The 18452-nt window shown below is 40.6% G+C and overlaps 2 protein-coding genes and 1 long non-coding RNA gene across 4 annotated transcripts; 1 reads left to right on the top strand and 2 right to left on the bottom strand.

The window, feature by feature from the left end:
- Nucleotides 1-345: 345 nt before the first annotated feature.
- Nucleotides 346-3901, bottom strand: fkbpl.S (FKBP prolyl isomerase like S homeolog). 2 transcript variants are annotated; one of them, XM_018233242.2, is made up of 2 exons: nucleotides 3751-3901; nucleotides 346-1484 (listed from the first exon to the last, which is right to left on the bottom strand). In XM_018233242.2, the coding sequence occupies exon 2, from the start codon at nucleotides 1455-1457 to the stop codon at nucleotides 639-641; it is 819 nt and encodes a 272-aa protein (XP_018088731.1). In that variant the 5' UTR covers nucleotides 1458-1484; nucleotides 3751-3901; the 3' UTR covers nucleotides 346-638. The 2 variants fall into 2 exon arrangements, with proteins under 2 accessions (XP_018088731.1, XP_018088732.1); XM_018233243.2 differs by having other exon boundaries at nucleotides 346-1460; nucleotides 3751-3892.
- A 47-nt stretch (nucleotides 3902-3948) lies between these two features.
- Nucleotides 3949-10818, top strand: LOC108700228. The gene is made up of 3 exons (XR_001932965.1): nucleotides 3949-4125; nucleotides 7401-7508; nucleotides 10542-10818. It is a non-coding gene; the product is annotated as an uncharacterized LOC108700228 (long non-coding RNA).
- A 2115-nt stretch (nucleotides 10819-12933) lies between these two features.
- prrt1.S (proline rich transmembrane protein 1 S homeolog) lies at nucleotides 12934-18225 on the bottom strand. Its single transcript, XM_018233244.2, has 4 exons — nucleotides 18046-18225; nucleotides 16418-16737; nucleotides 16039-16212; nucleotides 12934-15065 (listed from the first exon to the last, which is right to left on the bottom strand). The coding sequence occupies exons 1-4, from the start codon at nucleotides 18062-18064 to the stop codon at nucleotides 14889-14891; spliced, it is 690 nt and encodes a 229-aa protein (XP_018088733.1). The 5' UTR covers nucleotides 18065-18225; the 3' UTR covers nucleotides 12934-14888.
- Nucleotides 18226-18452: the final 227 nt, after the last annotated feature.

Genomic DNA, 18452 nt, shown 5'->3' on the forward strand with positions numbered 1-18452 from the left:
TTGCTGGTTGTTAATTTTATAACAAAGTTGCAAAAGTCTTAAGGTGGCAATATACGTTTGTGTTCGATACTAACTGTTAAAGCTGAATTGTCAGATATATAGTTAAATAATAGAATTTCAAAGGGCTTCAAACTTGTCACTGATGCTACAGCTGAAGCTACAGGGCTGATTATTAAATTCTGATGCTAGTTGCACTGCCATGCAGTAATTATCTGTAATTACTAATCTGCCTTACTGTATATTATCACATTTATATTCTATGTGTACTGTATATTGTGAGTGGGTCCCTAAGCTCAGTAAGTGACAGCAGCACAGAGCATGTACAATAAATCGGCACAAAAGAAGATGTGGAGCTACTGGGGCATCTTTGGAGGCACAGATCTTCCCTGCTAAATACTTGTGGTTGCCTTCGGCTGGTATAAAAGTGTTCTCTTTCTTTCTTTTTTTTTTTTTTTTTGGCCTTGCAATCAAGTCTTCCCAAAAAGAATTTAGACATTTCTAGATATAGCATCTCTAAGAAACAGCATGGATGTGAAATACATTAATGATTATATTATCATGGTGCCATGTTTAAGTTTCTTATTTTCTTGGGTAAAGTTGGGAACAATGCTTTCAAATACAATGTCTACTTTGTTTATTTAAATAAACATCTTTCCTAGGGCTTTGCTTATTTTTAGCTGTTCCTTCTTCTCCCCTTCACGTGCTTTTATTAACTCTCTTTGAGCCTCTTTGTTTGCTGGATCCAATCGCAGCAATGCTTCAAAATCCTTTCTTGCCCCCTTCCAGTCTGACATTCCTGCTCTAGCCATTCCTCTCCGGTAAAGTGCCTTAACATAGCCAGGTTCCTTTTCCAGGACCCGTGAACACCTTTTATCTGCCTCGCTCATACGTCCCATCTTGAGATCACATGCAGCCAAGTTGGCAAGGAGTGTTATTCTTTCTTTCACTGCCTCTTCTGGGATGCAGGCCAATAGCCTGAGTGCTCTAGAATATCTCCTCTCTGCTACTTCTATACAGCCTTCCCTGTAAGCCTTTCCACCTTTTTCATGGTCCCTCATGGCCCTCTGGATTTTTTCATTTGTATCTATTTCCCATGGCTCTTTCCCATTCTCAAAACTTGCCATGCGTAATTTGAATTTCATGCCTTTTGCTGTCTCCACCTGACACACTTCTCCAGAAAGCATAGTCTCTAAACACTGATCAACCAGGCAATCCAGAGGTGTCTCTCCTTCACCAAGCTCTGCTTGAAACCAGCATCCTGTAGGGTAGCTGAATCCTTTTATGGTGCAGGAATCAGCAGATGATATAGAAAGGGGATCAACAAATATCTTGCATATGGAGCATTCTTTAGGCTTGTCCACACCTGATCCTTTCTCTAGAATTGTCTTGATGAAGCTTCCATCAGGGCTCTGCCAGGATGGATGATTGCAGGAACTTGAGGTTTCTTTTGCATCCATGGGCTAACAATCAATGAAAATGGAATTCTATAAGAGATATTGAGATATAAATTGGCAGTACAGATATACTTAAACTATGAAATTCACCTTATTATTTAATGTTAGTAGATGGAACAAAATTAATTGAGGATTGGTTACTATGGGCAACTACACTTCTGCAGTTTAACACCTGCATTTGTAAATGAGGCCTCAGAAATGAGAAAAAATCAACTGCACATTTTCTTATAATCCCACTGATTTAAAATAGGAAGTTCACCTTTAAAGGGGTAGTTGACCTTTAAATTAACTTTTAGTTCGATGTAGTGAATGATATTCTAAAACAATTTGCAGTTGATTTCAATGTTTTATTATTTGTGGTTTTGAGTTGTTTAGCTTAGTATTCAGTAACTCTCCAGTTTGCAATTTCAGCTATCTGGTTGCTAGGGTCCAAATTACCCTAGCAAACATGCATTGATTTGAATGAGAGACTGGAATATGTAAAGTAGAGGGCCTGACTAGAAAGATAAGAAATAAAAAGTAGCAATTACAATTAAAAATTGAAAACTGGAAAGAGTCAGAAGGCAAATAATTCAAAAACTTTAAATAAGAAAAAATAAAGGCCAATTGAAAAGTTGCTTACAATTAGCCATTCTATAACATCTATAGAAGCTAACATAAAGAGGAATCACCCCTTTAAATTAACCTTTAGTATGATATGGACAGTGATATTAAAACAATTTACAAGTGGTCTTCATTTTTTAAAATTATTTTGCTTTATGCCGAACTTTTTGTCCAACTGACCCTAGCAATCAGTCATTATCAGTGACACCCATTTGAAGTTGGAATGAAGCAAAAGATGAAGGCACATATTAAAAAAAAAAAAAAAAGAGCGATTGAAAACATACTAAAAGTTAACATTAAGGTGAAAGCTACTTTGATAATAAGTGATTTTAAAATAAGGCTGGTAAGGATTCAGATTGCCACTCTAAGAACAATGGTGCACAGAATGTTTTGATGCCTCTGTTCTCTTGTGATGAAAAGTCAGTGGTAAAAGTACCCAAAATCAACACTTCCCATAGCAAAGTATCATAAATGCTCTCTCCCTGTGGGAAGAGACCAGAGACAAGTTTCTATTGGCAGGCAATATTTGAAATGCAAGGTGTTCTGTTTATACCCCTCCGTGTTTCCCTGGAAACCTTGTACATATTGATTTGTGCAAATCCCTGTCCCAACAGCCCTGTGTGTATGCCACTGTGTTCCTTCAGATGTCCTGTGCAATTGGCACTGCATTCCCCAACAGCCATATAAATATCACACTGCATTCCCCATGAATATCAAACTGCGCACTCTCCCAGAGGCCCTGCAAATACCACTGCGCTTTCCAAAGAAGCCCTGCACATAATCCAATATAATCTACAGTCTGGTCATTTCCCTATGAGACCAGACTGTAGATTATATCCTTATAAACGGTGCGTTCTGACGTCAGAACGCGCTGTTTATAACGGGTCCACGGCCGACGAATTTGACGCCGCTGCATTAAAATTGAAAGCCAGCGATCCCGAATCAGACGCCGGCGCACCTAATTTGGACACCGGCAACCAGAATTGGACGCCGACCCCCCTCCCAACATTTCACACAAAATGTAGATTATAATGCATAATGTACCCCCTACTGAAATCTATGAAGATATTAGAAGTTACCTCGGAGTTATGTGGCCTGTATAAAAGCACTCGGCCTTCAGCCTCGTCCTTTTATATGGTCACATAATTCCTCGGTGACATAATATCTTTATAAATTACAGTAGGGGATACATTATCCACTATATAATACACAAAAGCCATGAATATCTTATAAATTATATCCTTATGAAAGGGTGAGTAATGATGTCATCAGTTATAAACGGTGAGCAGTGATGTCATTTTTGTCACATGACTCACTAAAACTTGTGTATTAAAATAAAGTACCCATTGTTGGAAAATGAGGATATAAGAAGTAACCTCGGAGTTCCATGACCGGTGTAATAGGAATATGGTCATGGAACCCCTCAGTGACTTAAAATATCCTTTTATTTTACAACAGGGGTACTTTATTCACTATATATATCCCACACTCAAGCTGTGCTGTGAGATATCTATGAAGAAGCACTCTTGTAGCAGCTTATTGTATGAAAGTGCATTGCCCAAGCAGCACTGCACAGATCCTCCTGCTCTACGGCATGAATTTTGGGACATCTTAAGGAGAGCGCACGTACTGCTCTCCTCCTGCTGCAGGCAGACATCACTTTTACCAAACCCCCACTGATAACAACCCTCACCTCTTGCAAATCGCTCCTTGTGCAGTGCTATAACACAGTGGTATTTAAACCCTGCGCCGCCGCCGTCATCACTATTCTAGATCAGCCCTATTCTTTCTGAAAGAGCAACAGCAGCCATTTTCCCTGAGCTGTCACGTGGGCTAGGGAGATGGGCAGGGACGTCATCCTCTTCCGCCCACACCTAGTCACATGGCTGTGACATCATTGCAAAGCCTGCGAAACCACTGCATTGTATAAGTATAGTAACATCCTGCATTTGGCAAAACAAGGGAGAGGCGCTTGTAGTCTCGCAGCTTCTTTGTGTCGGCGAGAAACAGCAGCAGGTGCCATAGGTGTTTTCCTGAAACAAGAAGATGGTCTGACTGATCATTAATGGTAAAATTACTTTTTAAATAGGGGAGCTCGTTTTTGGTTTATTTCTGTTGTATGATCATTTTTCCGCTCCACTTGTCAGACCCTGGACTATTGGATAAGAATGTCTGTCTGATTTGTTTGAGAGGAGCCCTGGGGAAACTTGGGGCATCTGACAGGTGTTGTTCACCTTTAAATTCATGTTATTATGATGTAGAGAGTGATATTCTCAGACAAATTGACATTGGTTTTTATTATTCGTGGTTATTTGAGTTGTTTAGCTTTTTATTCAGAAGCTCTGCAGTCTGTAATGTCAGCAATCTGGTTGTTAGGGTCCAAATTCCCCTAGCAACCATGCATTGATTTGAAGAAGAGGCTGGAATATGAATAGAAGAGGCCTGAATAGAAAGCCGAGTAATAAAAAGTAGCAATAACAATAAAGGTGTAGCTTTTCAGAGCATTTGTGACCAATTGAAAAGTTTCTTCGAATTGACTTCTATAGCATACTAAATGTTAACTTGAAGGTGAACCACCCCTTTAAATGCCTAAACCGGCCATACGCTATAATCTGGTGATATCGGGCTGATCCGATTGTGATCGTGATGATCAAATCACAACAAGCAGAATACGGGCGGTCAGATCTGCCTGATCAATATCTGGACGACTTTCTGCCAGATATCAATCGGAGGGCATCCATACACTGCCCAATAAACTGCTAACTTTATCTGTCGACATTTTATATCTGCTCGTGCAGGGCAGCCAACAGGGGGGGACAGGGGATACGAGGGGCCCGGGCCTGAAGGGGGGCCCGGCAGTGCTGCATTTTCAAAAGAGCTGGGCCTCCCTTGACAGCGGCGAAGCCGTGTGGCCATTTCAGAAGGCCATTCCGAACAGCCAAAATGCGGAAAATGCCGAACAGTCCCGAAGCCAGGAAAACAGGCGAAGCCGAACTTCCTAAGCGGCGAAAAGACCCGAAGTCACGAAATAGCCTAAGCGGCAAAAAGACCGGAAGTCACAAAATTGCCCGAAATTGAAGTCCTGAAGCGACGGCAAGACCCAAAGTCACGAAAGGAGGCGAAGTTGAAAGTCCTGAAGCCATGAGTTCAATTCTACTGAACACCAATTTGTGTTTTTTTATTTTTTTTAATCCCCTGGCCACCAATGTATTATTTTAATATTCTATAGGCCCCTGCCACCAATGTTTTTTTAATATATATATTTTTTGGGGCCCCAATTTTTTTTAACTTGTAAGGGGGGCCCTTAGCGCCAATGTTTTTTTAAAAAATATTCTTTGGGGCCCCAATTTTTTTTAACTTGTAAGGGGGGCCCTAGCGCCAGTGTTTGTTTTTTTGTTGTTAATTTATAGGGGGGTCCTGGCGCCAGTGTTTGTTTTGTTTTTTTTGTAATTCTTTTACTTAACTTTTAAGGGGGGCCCTGGCACCACAGTTTTTTTTTAACTTATAAGGGGACCCTGACCATCAATAGCTTTTTATAACTTTTGTGTGTGTGTGGGGGGGTTACATTTTTTAGCACTGATGTCTGTGTGATCTTTTAACTGTTGTGTGGAGTGGGCGGGCGAACATTTTGTTGTACAGGGCCCCGTGATTTCTAATGGCGGCCCTGTGCTCGTGTATGGGGACCTTAAGAAACAAACAGTGGAAGATGGCATTAACTAGCCTAGTTATTCAGCACATAGCGAAAGAGTTAATAGACCTGAAAAAAATAAAATGCCCTATATACATTTACTGTATGCATAATGTACATCTAGTCTGCATTGTTTCTTGAAAATGTATTTTTATTTAAAGGTGAATTTGCATTCATTCTGTCTTGCTTTCTTTGTATATCAGTGACACATTTGTGAGTCCACCAGTGTGAGGCTGAATAATTGCACATTTATGCAACACATAAAATGCTGTTTACTGAGATAAAGCAGACCTGCAGCACAATTAAATTAGGGATTCTGCTTCGCTGCTACAAATTGTGTCACTCAATTAACTCCTTTGATTTAGAATTTGGAGGGATAATTGCCTGTACAAATTGGCTGGTTTTGGGCAACAACAATTTCAAATTATTGGAGGTGCAATTTGGAGCATTATATCATTGCCCACTGAGCTACAACACACAGGAGACTAGGAACTCTCAATTGTTCTATTATCTTAACATGCCGTGCTACTTATTTATTGAACAGTGAGCAGGCAATTCCTCAGAAAATTCTTGAGAGGTGAGAAGCATCATAGCTCTGATCACTTGTATAAAACTCTTATGGTTAATTCCACTGTAAATCATCTGTTAAACTTAGACACATTTTAGATGGTTTTTATTTAGAAAATACTAAATGATTGATGTTACTAACACTGATATTAAAGGAAAACTATATCCCAACATGAATAATTGAGCAACAGATAGTTTATATCAAATTAAGTAGCATATTAAAGAATCTTATCAAACTGGAATATATATTTAAGTAAATATTGCCCTTTTACATCTCTTGCCTTGAACCACCATTTTGTTATGGTCTGTGTGCTGCCTCAGAGATCACCTGACCAGAAATACTACAACGCTAAGTTCTAATTTATCTCAATATTTTCTGCTACAAACTTGGATCAAATCCGCACGCGTTTTTTTGATCTGATTTTCAAAAATTTTTCGGATTTTTCACTTGAAAATTCCGATTTTTGCACAAGTATTTTTGCATGGGTATTGCACGAAACCCAGCGCACATCAAAAAATCAATGGGACTGCTCCAATTGACTTACACTATATGCAACTGCAACAGGTCTGAGATGCCAGACTTTCTGATTCTGACTTTTTCATCCTCGGGGTTTAATAAATTCTGAAAAATCCGATTTTATTTTAAAAAAAATCACGAATTTTTCATGATTTTTGCATTCGGAAGTTTAGTAAGTAACCCCCTTACTGTAACAGGAAGAACTATGGAAGCAAAGCACAGAACTCTGTCTGTTAATTGGCTCATGTGATCCAACAAGTATGGTTTGTTTGTGTGCACCGTGAATCATACAATCCCAGCGGGCGGCCCTTATTTTTTAAATTGCAGTTTTCTATGTATGAGCACCTAATGGCACATTCTAATAAAAAAAGTATATTTTTATGAAAGCGGTTTATTTACATGAAGCAGGGTTTTACATTTGAACTGTTTTATGCAATATCTTTTTATAGAGACCTACATTGTTTGAGGGGTATAGTTTTCCTTTAAGCTAAATGGTTTTATTTTTTTAACATGAATGATTTGTTCATGTTTAACACTGGATATTTTTCTTATCCACTGCCCCACCCTCTAGCGTGCCGCTATGTGGCCAAGAAAATAACGTCCTCAATAAGGGGAGAGGAAGAGGAGAAGGCAGCCACGACTGATCCTGTGAAGTCTTCATCATGTGTTCTGCGATCAGGTACCTATAAATGGGGGGGGGGCAAGTATTACGCTGATTTTCTGAACATGTCTCACACATTTTGATCCTAATTTATTTCTCAGATAGATGACTAAAAAGGATTGTAATCTAGGAACCTAACTTCAAAATAAAGACACCTAATTAGGTTTGTACAGCAGGAGAGTTTTAGGGTAGGACTACATGGACGATTCCGTCCCGCTCCGACGCGCTGCGCAAAAACGCATGCATCACGTCGGATGCAACGGAAATAAGGTAAGTAATACTATTGTCGCATCGTGTCGCATTGTTGATGCGATGCAACACGACTGTCGGATGCAGACGCAGCATGCAGCACAGGAACTGCATCGGGTCAAATTCAGAAATACGGAGTGATTTTTGGTGCAGAAACACGGACCTACCGTATATACTCGAGTATAAGCCGAGTTTTTCAGCATCCAAAATGTGCTGAAAAAGTCTACCTCGGCTTATGCTCGGGTTAGCGGGCAGTAGCTGAGATTGCAGTCACTTTTAATCATTCCTATACCAACAGTTCACTTGGGGAGAGACTACAATATCCCACAATGCCCTCTGTTGGTTATATGAAACAATAACAGTGACTGCAATATCACACAGCGCCATCTGTTGGTTATATGAAAGAATAACAGTGACTGCAATATCACACGGTGCCCTCTGTTGGTTATATGAAAGAATAACAGTGCGCCCTCTGTTGGTTATATGAAAGAATAACAGTGACTGCAATATCACACAGCGCCCTCTGTTGGTTATATGAAAGAATAACAGTGCGCCCTCTGTTGGTTATATGAAAGAATAACAGTGATGGCAATATCACACAGCGCCCTCTGTTATTTATATGAAAGATTAACAGTGACTGCAATATCACACAGCGCCCTCTGTTGGTTATATGAAGGACTAACAGTGATGGCAATATCACACAGCGCCCTCTGTTGGTTATACGAAAGATTAACAGTGACTGCAATATCACACAGCACCCTCTGCACATGGTAGTGGGACAGTGGGACAATGCACACAGTAATCCGTTTGGCAATTCTCTGTCACCATCAACTTTGCAAAGAAGTCCGGTTGATCGCTGGGGGGGTCGCTTTGGCAGAATGTGCGCTGCTGGGAGACAGGGCTATAGTTGTGTCTAGGCTTATACTAGAGTCAATAAGTTTTCCCAGTTTTCGTAGGTAAAATTAGGTACCTCGGCTTATACTCGGGTCGGCTTATACTCGAGTATATACGGTAAGCATTTTTGTGATCAAATTCACTCTGTACACAGACCAACGCAGTGCCTGTAAGTGCAGACACAGGAGCGAGCTAGAGACAGCGGTTTGGCTGTTTCTCAGCTTGCACTTATTTATGCTAACTATAATAATAATCACAGCAAGATTTCTTAATATTTCACTTCCTTTTTGTAAGGGGGTTGTTCACCTTCCAAACACTTTTTTTTAGTTCAGTTGGTTTTAGATTGTGTGAATGCACCGAATCCACTATTATGGATTCGGCTGAACCTCCGAATCCTTCACAAAAGATTTGGCCGTATACTGAACCGAATCCGAACCCTAATTTGCATATGCAAATTAGGGGTGGGAAGGGGAAAGCATTTTTTACTTGTTTTGTGACAAACTGTCACGCGATTTCCCTCCGGCCTCTGCCTTGGCAGATGTTTTACCAGTTAGGCTGGTAAAATACCGGCCGGGTGGCAACCCTAACTGTATAACTGTACAATCTCCTACCCCAAACGCACCTTCTTGACTTGTTTCATGTGACTGTCAGGCATTTGTGTGTTTCTTTTTCCATGTTTGTGCTCAAATAAATTCTGGGCTCATTGGATGGTGGAGGTGACTCAGATTAGGAGATTCTCTATTTCTTGTGGGATATCTATCAAAAAATAAAAACAAAGTTCCCTAGAGGGAAATGAAATAGCACTCACTTAGATTTTGTATCCTGTGAAAATAGAGAGAACAAGATATTAATAAACATGAGCAGCACAAACTATAGGAATTCCCACCAGGATATGCTTACTCCACTTATCTCCAAACTTTCTAAAACTTAAAGTGATACTGACACTAAAAAATGTATTTTTAAAATGTTTACATTAAAAGTTACCTATAGGTCAAGTTGATCATTTTTCACTGATAGTTCTGCTTTTGTAATAATTATTACTTGAAGTTCCTAAACCTGACTGTTTTGCCAACCCGACTGTCCCTTCTCAACCTGTCAGTTAGAGTTTCTAATACTAACAGACTCCTGCTGCACAAATATGGCAGCCCCCTCATAGAGGAACATGGGGGTAAGAAAGGTAATGTAAAAGCATCAGGCAAATAATTTTATGACGAAATTATAAATAGTATACAAAAACAATATCATGATAGATATAAAAAAAATGTTATTTTCTGATCAGTCTCTCTTTAAAGGAATGTTTGTGATGGTTGAAGCTGGTTTATATAGAGGAAATTCACCACAGTAATGGGAGTATTACTCAATTTCAAAGATGGAGCTGATTTAGGGTGGCCCCCCCCCAAATCCATTCTCATGATAGAGTCCATGCAAGTGAATGTGCTATTGGCTAAGAGGACTTGTTTACTAGGGATGCACCAAATACACTATTTTGGATTCGGCCAAACCCCCGAATCATTTGTGAAAGATTCGCCCGAATACAGAATCCTAATTTGCATATGCAAATTAGGGATGGGAAGGGGAATTTTTTTTTTTTACCAAATCCTGGATTCGGTGCATCCCTATTATTTACTAAACTAGGAGCTAAACCGCATAAGTGCAATTGGCAATAGCGACAGCCTACTACAAGTAGGGATGCACCGAATCCACTATTTTGGATTCAGCCGTACCCCCGAATCCTTCTTGAAAGATTCATAGAATCCGCCCCAGTGTTGTGGAATACATTATAGTGCTTTCCTTGTCCGTAGTCCTGAAACACCTGTCCTGATTCTTCATTCACTTGGTTAGATGTATGATAAGAATCAACCAGATACTGCAGCTCTAACTCATTTTATTTTCTTTTTTCCCCAATAGGATGCAAAAAAGATGGTGCAGCTCTGGCTTCTCCTGCTTCTCTCTCTGCCCCCCTTACTTCTGACCCAGATGAGAATTCCTCTTCCAACTCAGCCATCCAAACACGTGATTCTGTGCCTTACTAAAACCCGAAAAGGATTTATTTTACAAGATGGCATGTCTAGAGAAGGGGCAACACAGCAGAAGGATGACCCCCCTCTCAGAAGCTTCTAACTTCAGAGGTTGAGAGGAGGTGAAGAATATATCTGATGTGTTGTAAATAAAAATCTGAAACCTACAAATTGTGTTCATTTGCTTATAACTTTTTCATTAGTTCTAGAACCTTTTACTTTGTGTACATACCTACACAAATATTTTGGAAAAATAGAGCCCAGGCTCACTGAAAGCTGTGTCTGCTTTAATACAAGAACTCCTTGCGTACTACTTTACTTCGTGAATAGGATACTGCATTTTCAAACCAATATTCAAACGAAAACAAGTAATAAAAACTATTGCCCTTAAAGGATAAGTAAACCTTAAAAATAAGTGAATGTAAAATTGATGAGGGGGCTATTCTAAGAACATTTGCAATGTATGTTCATTATTTATTTTTTTTTTGATTCCAAGATATTAAAGGTTACATGTACTGTTAACGTGAATGAATTTTATTACAACAGCTCCACCTGCTGGTCATTTGCTGACCACTAAGTAGTCAAGGAAGTTGTCAGGAGAAAGAAAGAGGCTGGTCTGATGTTCTTCTGGTTAGGAAAGATTTGAGAAAAGTTTAAATTTTTTTTTTCCTAAGCAGAAGAACATCAGAGCAGCCTCTTTCTTTCTCCTGACAACTTCCTTGACTACTTGGTGGTCAGCAAATGACCAGCAGGGGGAGCTGTTAAAACAAAATAATTTATGTTAACAGTACATGTAACCTTTAATATCTTGGAATGAAAAAAAAAAAATAATGAATGTACATTACAAAAGTATTTAGAATAGCAAACTCATCAATTTTACATTCACTTATTTTTAATGTTTACTTATCCTTTAATAAGAAAGCCATACTAGTAAGTTGGAATTTCTAACCTACATTACCATGCAGTGGGATTTTTAGCAAAAAAAAGACCACTGCAGAATACTTCCCTCATTTATTGGGTAACCACTATTTTATTAACACACGTGATATTGAAGAGCCCCCCTCCTTTATTGCTAACATAGATATACAGTAGATTAGGGATTCACCAAATCCACTATTTTGGATTGAGACGATTCCTTTGCGAAAGATTCGACCAAGTACCGAACCGAATCCCAATTTGCATATTCAAATTAGGGGTGGGAAGGGGAAAACATTTTTACTTCCTTGTTTTGTGAGAAAATGTCACGCGATTTCCCTCCCCACCCCTAATTTGCATATGCGGATTTGGTTCGGCTGGACAGAAGGATTCGCCGAATCCTGCTGAAAAAGGCAGAATCCTGGCTGAACCGAATCCTGGATTCGGTGCATCCCTAATATAGATCGGATATGTTTTTATGGGTCATGGGAATTTATGATCTTGGAACAAGTTTACTGGTTGTGTAAGTAGTTGGACATACTGGATAAGCCAAGAAATTATTTTTAAATAGAACAGAGATGACCACATACTGGAAATCTTTCAATTTCTACTCTGGACTTTAAAATATATATATACAGTATATGCTGTATGTATATATATTTTAGAACACCTTTCTAATGTATGTGTGACCCAGTAAATGAGGTTTAACACTAGGGTCAGATTTATCAAAGCTCACCACTGAAAAATTCGCCCACTTTCTATGCATTCTTATGGAAATTTTAGAAGAATAGTTGTCAAATGGTAAACTTTTACTCATTGATAAATAGGCTTCTAAAAATCCTTATGAATGAATAGAAAGCGGGTATATTAATTCCTATAGAAATGTCGTCGACTGAATCCACACACAGCTATCCACCATTCAGAGATGAATGGCTTCAGTTAATCACAATTGGACAAACCCCACTCCGGATGATTCCCTAGAACCCCCTATATGGGCCAGCTGCTTCAATGTACTGTGTAATGTTTTTCTTTGAAGACCAGCTGATAAAGCAAACTCCTGTTTCTCCATAAATACTCCCCAGGTACACTATAGTAGTAATTGAGATGATGCACTCGGAACATTTCTTGCTGAATAGGTTGATTTTCAGCCATGTGTCTTGCAGCTTGTTCTTCAGTTGTGATACAGGTAACTTGGATAGGTTAGTGCTGGTTAACTGGGGCACATAAGCTTAAACCACTATGCATCATAGGGCTCTGCCTGATAAAGTGAATATCAGTTTCTAAAGATGTTTAAATGAGTAACCTTGTGGCTTATTAATATATTAACCTCTGCATGCTGTATGCAAACACAAGTCTTGACAAAGTGATTAAATATAATTCATTTATTTTAGATAATGCATCTAAATTATCATTCCAAACGCTAATGAATAAATACCCACAATGCACTCTTCCAACCAATAAATAGTGGTTAATAAGTAGACTATTGGTTATAACAATAAATATTTGTTTGTCACAGAAATAAGGACCATCTCTTTGTTTCTAAACATCATGTTTCACAATAGCAGCTCTTTGTCTCAAAGTAAGTCTCAGGGTAAGGTCACACCTGGTGATTCGGGGAGATTTTGTCGCCCGGCAACTAATCGCCTCTTTTTTGGGGTGACTAATCTCCCAGAACGGCTTCCCCCTGTCTTCCTTCCTGCTAGAATGAGGAATCACCTGCGGCATGGCACCCGCAGCTCTTCGTTTTCCAAAGTCGCCCAAAGTTTCCTAGTGAGGCAACTTCGGAGAATGAAGCGCCACAGGGATTTCTCATTCTAACGGGGAAGCCGTTTCGGGGAGATTAGTCGCCCCAAAGAAGAGGCGATTAGTCGTCAGGCGACTAAATCTCCCCGAATCTCCAAGTATGACCTTACCCTTAAAGGGGGAGTTCACCTTCTAATTAACTTTTAGTATGATAAAGACAGCAGCCTTCTAAGACAGATTGCAACAATTATAATTTCTATTCTTTTGTTTTTTTAATATTTGATTTTTTTTTTGTTCTGCAACTTGAATTTCAACTGCTGTCTGATTGATCTAGCAACAAAGCAGCAGGTTTGAAGTCAGGATGGAAGATAAATAGGAGAAGGTCTGAAATGAAACATAAGCTAAAAAAATAGAAACAACTACAATGTTACCCTCATTCGTTTTTTTTGATGTTGTTCTTGTGGGGGTCAGGTCCGGACTGAGAATTAAAAAAGGCCCTGGCATTTCAGGTACACAGAGGCCCAAACAGCCAACTAAATACTGACTTTCTATGGCACCTTATAGCAGCCCCTCTGGCATTTGTCAGAACCCACAGATTGCCAGTCCGGGCCTGGTGGGGGTCAGTGATTCCCAATAACAAGAAATCATTTTCAGTTGCAGTTTAGACAAATGTAGAACAGGAAAGCTAGATGTTTAGAGAAGGCCCATATCAGAGGCACAACTAAATATTACTGGGCCCCACAGCAAATTATTTTTTAGGCCAACAAAATGTCTAGAGGTTGACTTGTTTTACCGATATTTATTGAAATAGTGTATGAATTAAGACCTTGTGGGACCCCTATACCTCCTGGGCTCCCTTGCAGCTGCAGGGTCTGCTTCCTCTGTTGTTAGGCCCATATAGTACATACTAAAAGCTAACCTAAAGGCAAACTTCAGCTTTAATAGGTTCACTGTCCAAGCTTCTTTTTATTTAATGCTTCTTTCAGCTTGTCAGTGCTATTACACACACACACTCTGTTATGCACACACACACATTGTCTTTTACATAGGGTCTCTTCTCAAAAAACTACTTAGAACTTTTATCTTTTCTCACATTGTCCCAATGTGCATATTGCCTACTTGTCCATGAATCAGCTTCTGGTATTCTCTTTGTTACAGAGGCACATCATCATACTCTTGTTTCGTTCAATTCTTCCTGAATTACACCCTCAGCTCACAATCCTTTGCAATAATTCTCTTGTGGAGCTGAGACAGTATCCCCAGTACTCCAGGAACCCCATACATAACACCCCCATTTGGCACCTGTATTATTTATAACAATTAGAAGATAATTAGATAGCGATGTAGAAGAAAGGCTGAAAGAGAATATCTGAATGAGAATCAGAAGTAGGAATAAGAGAAACGTCACAGTTGAAATTAATAAGATAAAGAGATGGTGAAACTAAGGAACAATAACAGGAAGACATAGCTAAGGAAGGATGGGGGAATAAAGAAAGTAAGCCTTAAACTAAAATGGATAGAGCGTAGAAATATATAGGGGCAAAGGGAGGTGCCTTCCTTTTGGCCCCTGGGGAGTCATTTATGGCCCCCACTCATTTTCATGGTGCTGAGCTGCAATAATAATAACCACAGTTAGGATGGTGCACAGGACCATTGCAGCAATGCCCACAGCCAGGCTGATGAATGAGAAGTTCCGTGCCTCTCGGGAAGCTATCTCTGCAGACATCAGGTCCCCACGGGCCAAGGCTGTTCTGACCTGCAGGGTGACACAGAATGATCTATGAGCCTGTTCCTTCCTCTGCTGGGCTACACAGAAATGAGTTGTCACGGATAAGTTCTCACCCCCCCCCCCCCCCAAGAAAAACAGTGGGGTCAATTGTGTTAGGCCCTCCCTTTGCTGTAGGGTGATACACAGACACAGACAGGAGCAGCCATTGTTCAGTCCCTTTTCATACCAAGGATACTGTGATGCTGACTAGAAGAATTGTGCCATGCTGTACACAGGCCACTAAAGGCTGCCAAGTCTGCAGTTTCTTGGCACGTGCATGGTTCCCACTGATCAGCAAATTTTTTTGCTGGCCATAGATGCAAAGATCGGACTTCCTCATCTCCCGACCTGCCACTAAACATTCAGATCAAATAAAGTAGAAAAGAACAGATCAGACGATGTTCTGCCCCTGACAGCAATCGTACGATATCTATGTCCGACAAAAGCTAGTGACAGTCTCCCACTGAAAATCGTACGATCGGCAATACACGCAGAGATATTATCGGCAGCCAACAGAGATTTTTTAACCTGTCCGATCGACCAAATGACCGATCTCCGACCGGATGAAAAATGTCGGGACTCTCCAAACACGGTCCGAAAATCGCACGAATCCTCGATTCCTACGATCGAATCTTTGTGTCTATGGCCAGCTTTAGTCTTAGTCCTTCCCAAGGCAGAGTCACACATAAACCCCCCCCACACACACACACACACCCAGGGTATTAGTCAGAGAAAGACAAAAGAGCAAAAGGGACACTCTGTAGGTGTCATTGGTTGGTCCCAACCCCTTGCAGGGTGACAGACACAGACTAGGGTCACAATTTCATGGGTCAGTATGCCCCTTGCAAGTCAAAACAGTAACACAGCCATAGAGCAACATTTTAAGGTAACAAGCTTAAACAATTTGGGCTTGTGCTTTTTTTTTTTCTAACATTCCAGACATAGCAACACACTAACTTACCTGCACAGCCTTTATTATGGCAATAACTCCAGTTGGCCAGAAACAGCAGATCGTGGTGAGGACAGCAATGGGCAGGTAGTCATGTGGTGGATGCCGTGGCTCTAATAATGCCAATCCAGGTGGGATCTGAGGTGGTGGGATTCCAGGCTGGGGTGGAACTCCTGCTGGATATTGCTGGGGGAGATAGAAATGGGGGCAGAAATTAATGTCATAACAGTTATTGTAAAGTTTTTCAGTTCCAGTTCTCATTTTAATACCAGGATTATATCCACATAATTCGTTCTCGTTATTTTTCATGCAATGTCTATCATTTCCTCCCTTTATCTCTCTGTTCAGTCCCCTGCAGTTTCCTCATTGTCCATTTATCTCTTATACTTACCGTCCCCACAGGGTATACAGGTACATAAGCCGTGCAGGGCTGCAGGTGCATGGGATACCCTGCTCCTTGTTGTACATATCCCCCAGATGGTAGGGTTCCACCGGAAGGGTGAGTCTGTACCACATACCCTTGGGGAGCGGGTGGGGGTGCTGTGAATTGCGTCTCCTGAAGGTATCCTTGAGGGTCCTGTCGAGGAAGGGTTGCAGTGGCTGGCTGAGGAGGGGGGTCATTATATCCAGGGATGACGCCATTACATGGGCCTTCCCCAACAGGCTGATTGTAAGGAGGAGGAGAATTGTGTGGTCCAGAGTCTGGAGGGCCTGAAAAAGTAGCAAAGTGTTAAAAAACAAGAGGGGGGAGTGAGTAGATACAGATGCAAACTGAACCCCCTGCAGTATAAACAAACCAAAAGCTACAGGCAATCTATAGAACCTGAACACTGAACTTGCAGCCCTTTATATGGCAATTGTATGGTGCTTCCCAGCACCCCTTTCTACAGCCACTGGGATTCTAAGAGATGATGTAATTAACATCTGTAAGACTGAACAGTGCTACGGGAAATTACATATAAGCACATACCCACACAGCATTTGTATATTAGCATTCTTACACTTTTTTCCACCCTATTGATAACATCGGCATCAAGCGTTGTTTTTACCAGCCAGGTGGTTACCGTAATAGCAACATTTAGAAGTCGCCTGAATTGCGTAGGGTTGCAGCAACGCATTGCACATTTCATGCATCTATCTCTTTAAAAAGTATAACATTTTATTACACTTACACACTACGTGTATTTTTTATAAACCACACACACAAATACATACACCAACATAGGTGTAAACAATAGGAAAACGTTGAGAATCTATTTTGTTATATATTCCTTCAAATACTTGTTATAGAGTTGTAAGTATCAACCCAACATTCATAATTCAGTTCCACAACCTGGTATGTTAAGTATTCTAACCACACCAAGGTCCCTATCACTGTAATTGTTATGTATTATATATATATTTATATATACATATTTGCACACACATTCCACATATAAAATACATATTACTGATACCAAGAATTGGCAATCTTATATAAAACGACACAATTTGAGAATTCATGGTACATATCTGTATAGCCCACCCACATGATCAGGGCACAGAGTCAATGGTTTGTGATAGATGGAGTACAAGTCCTCCATTTTTAGTTCTCTCCACTAAATTTCCCCTTGGTAACCCCCTTCCCCCTAGCCTCAGCCTCTCGCTCCCGTCTCCTCCATGGCTCCCCTCCCCTAAGTGCCCCTTTCTATTGTCTCTCCATTTTGCGGTGTCCTTCTCATGTCCATCCAGGCTTTGGGAAATGACAGATTCTCAGAGCTGCTTCCAGACACACACACACACATAGGGATCCCTGCTGAGACAGGACAGGGAAGTGCAGAGACAAGCAAGTAGACGACAGAGGGACACGGAGCAATTGATCTCCCATTCCAGGACATATCTCCACACAGACAAATGAGCACAGGTGACAGATATAAAAGATGTATTTCTAAGTTTTCCAAAATTGTCTGCCCTCTTCCGTCATCTTATCATTTTTCCACCATTATTTCAATCAGCCATCTATTTCCCTCCCCCCCTCACCTGTTTTCTCGCTGGACATATCTCTAGGGGGCGGGAGCTTCGTTGACTTGTGGGGGGTCCTCAGATGGAAATGGCAGGATGGGGGTCTCTCCTCGCCCCCTCTGTCTATCTCCCCCCCTCACAGCTTCTCCTCTGATCCTGCACCAATTCTTTCTGCTGCAGCTTCTCTTTCACCCCCTCCTTTCAGATATTCTCCCCCTCCCTTCTCTCCTCCTCCTGCTATGATTTTCACCCCCTCTTTTCTCCTCCTGTGATTTCCCTCCTCTTCCCTCAGATTCTCTTTCTGTTCTCCCCTACTGTTTCTTTCTCCTTATAATAATCACTTAACTTCAATTTCACTCTCCCATACCTCAACCCTTTCTCCTTTCTTATTCTTCTGCTCTGTTCTTTCTTATTCCTGCCTGCTG

Source organism: Xenopus laevis, chromosome 8S, assembly GCF_017654675.1.
Source record: "Xenopus laevis strain J_2021 chromosome 8S, Xenopus_laevis_v10.1, whole genome shotgun sequence".
Taxonomy (NCBI): domain Eukaryota; kingdom Metazoa; phylum Chordata; class Amphibia; order Anura; family Pipidae; genus Xenopus; species Xenopus laevis.

What these genes read in the sequence shown, in the direction of transcription:
- fkbpl.S (XM_018233242.2), bottom strand. Translation starts at nt 1,457, where the DNA reads ATGGATGCAAAAGAAACCTCAAGTTCCTGCAATCATCCATCCTGGCAG.
- prrt1.S (XM_018233244.2), bottom strand. An exon ending in CTGTATACCCTGTGGGGACG is followed by an intron (nt 16,213 to 16,417) that starts GTAAGTATAAGA and finishes TATCTCCCCCAG; the next exon opens with CAATATCCAGCAGGAGTTCC. An exon ending in CCATAATAAAGGCTGTGCAG is followed by an intron (nt 15,066 to 16,038) that starts GTAAGTTAGTGT and finishes GTCACCCTGCAG; the next exon opens with GTCAGAACAGCCTTGGCCCG.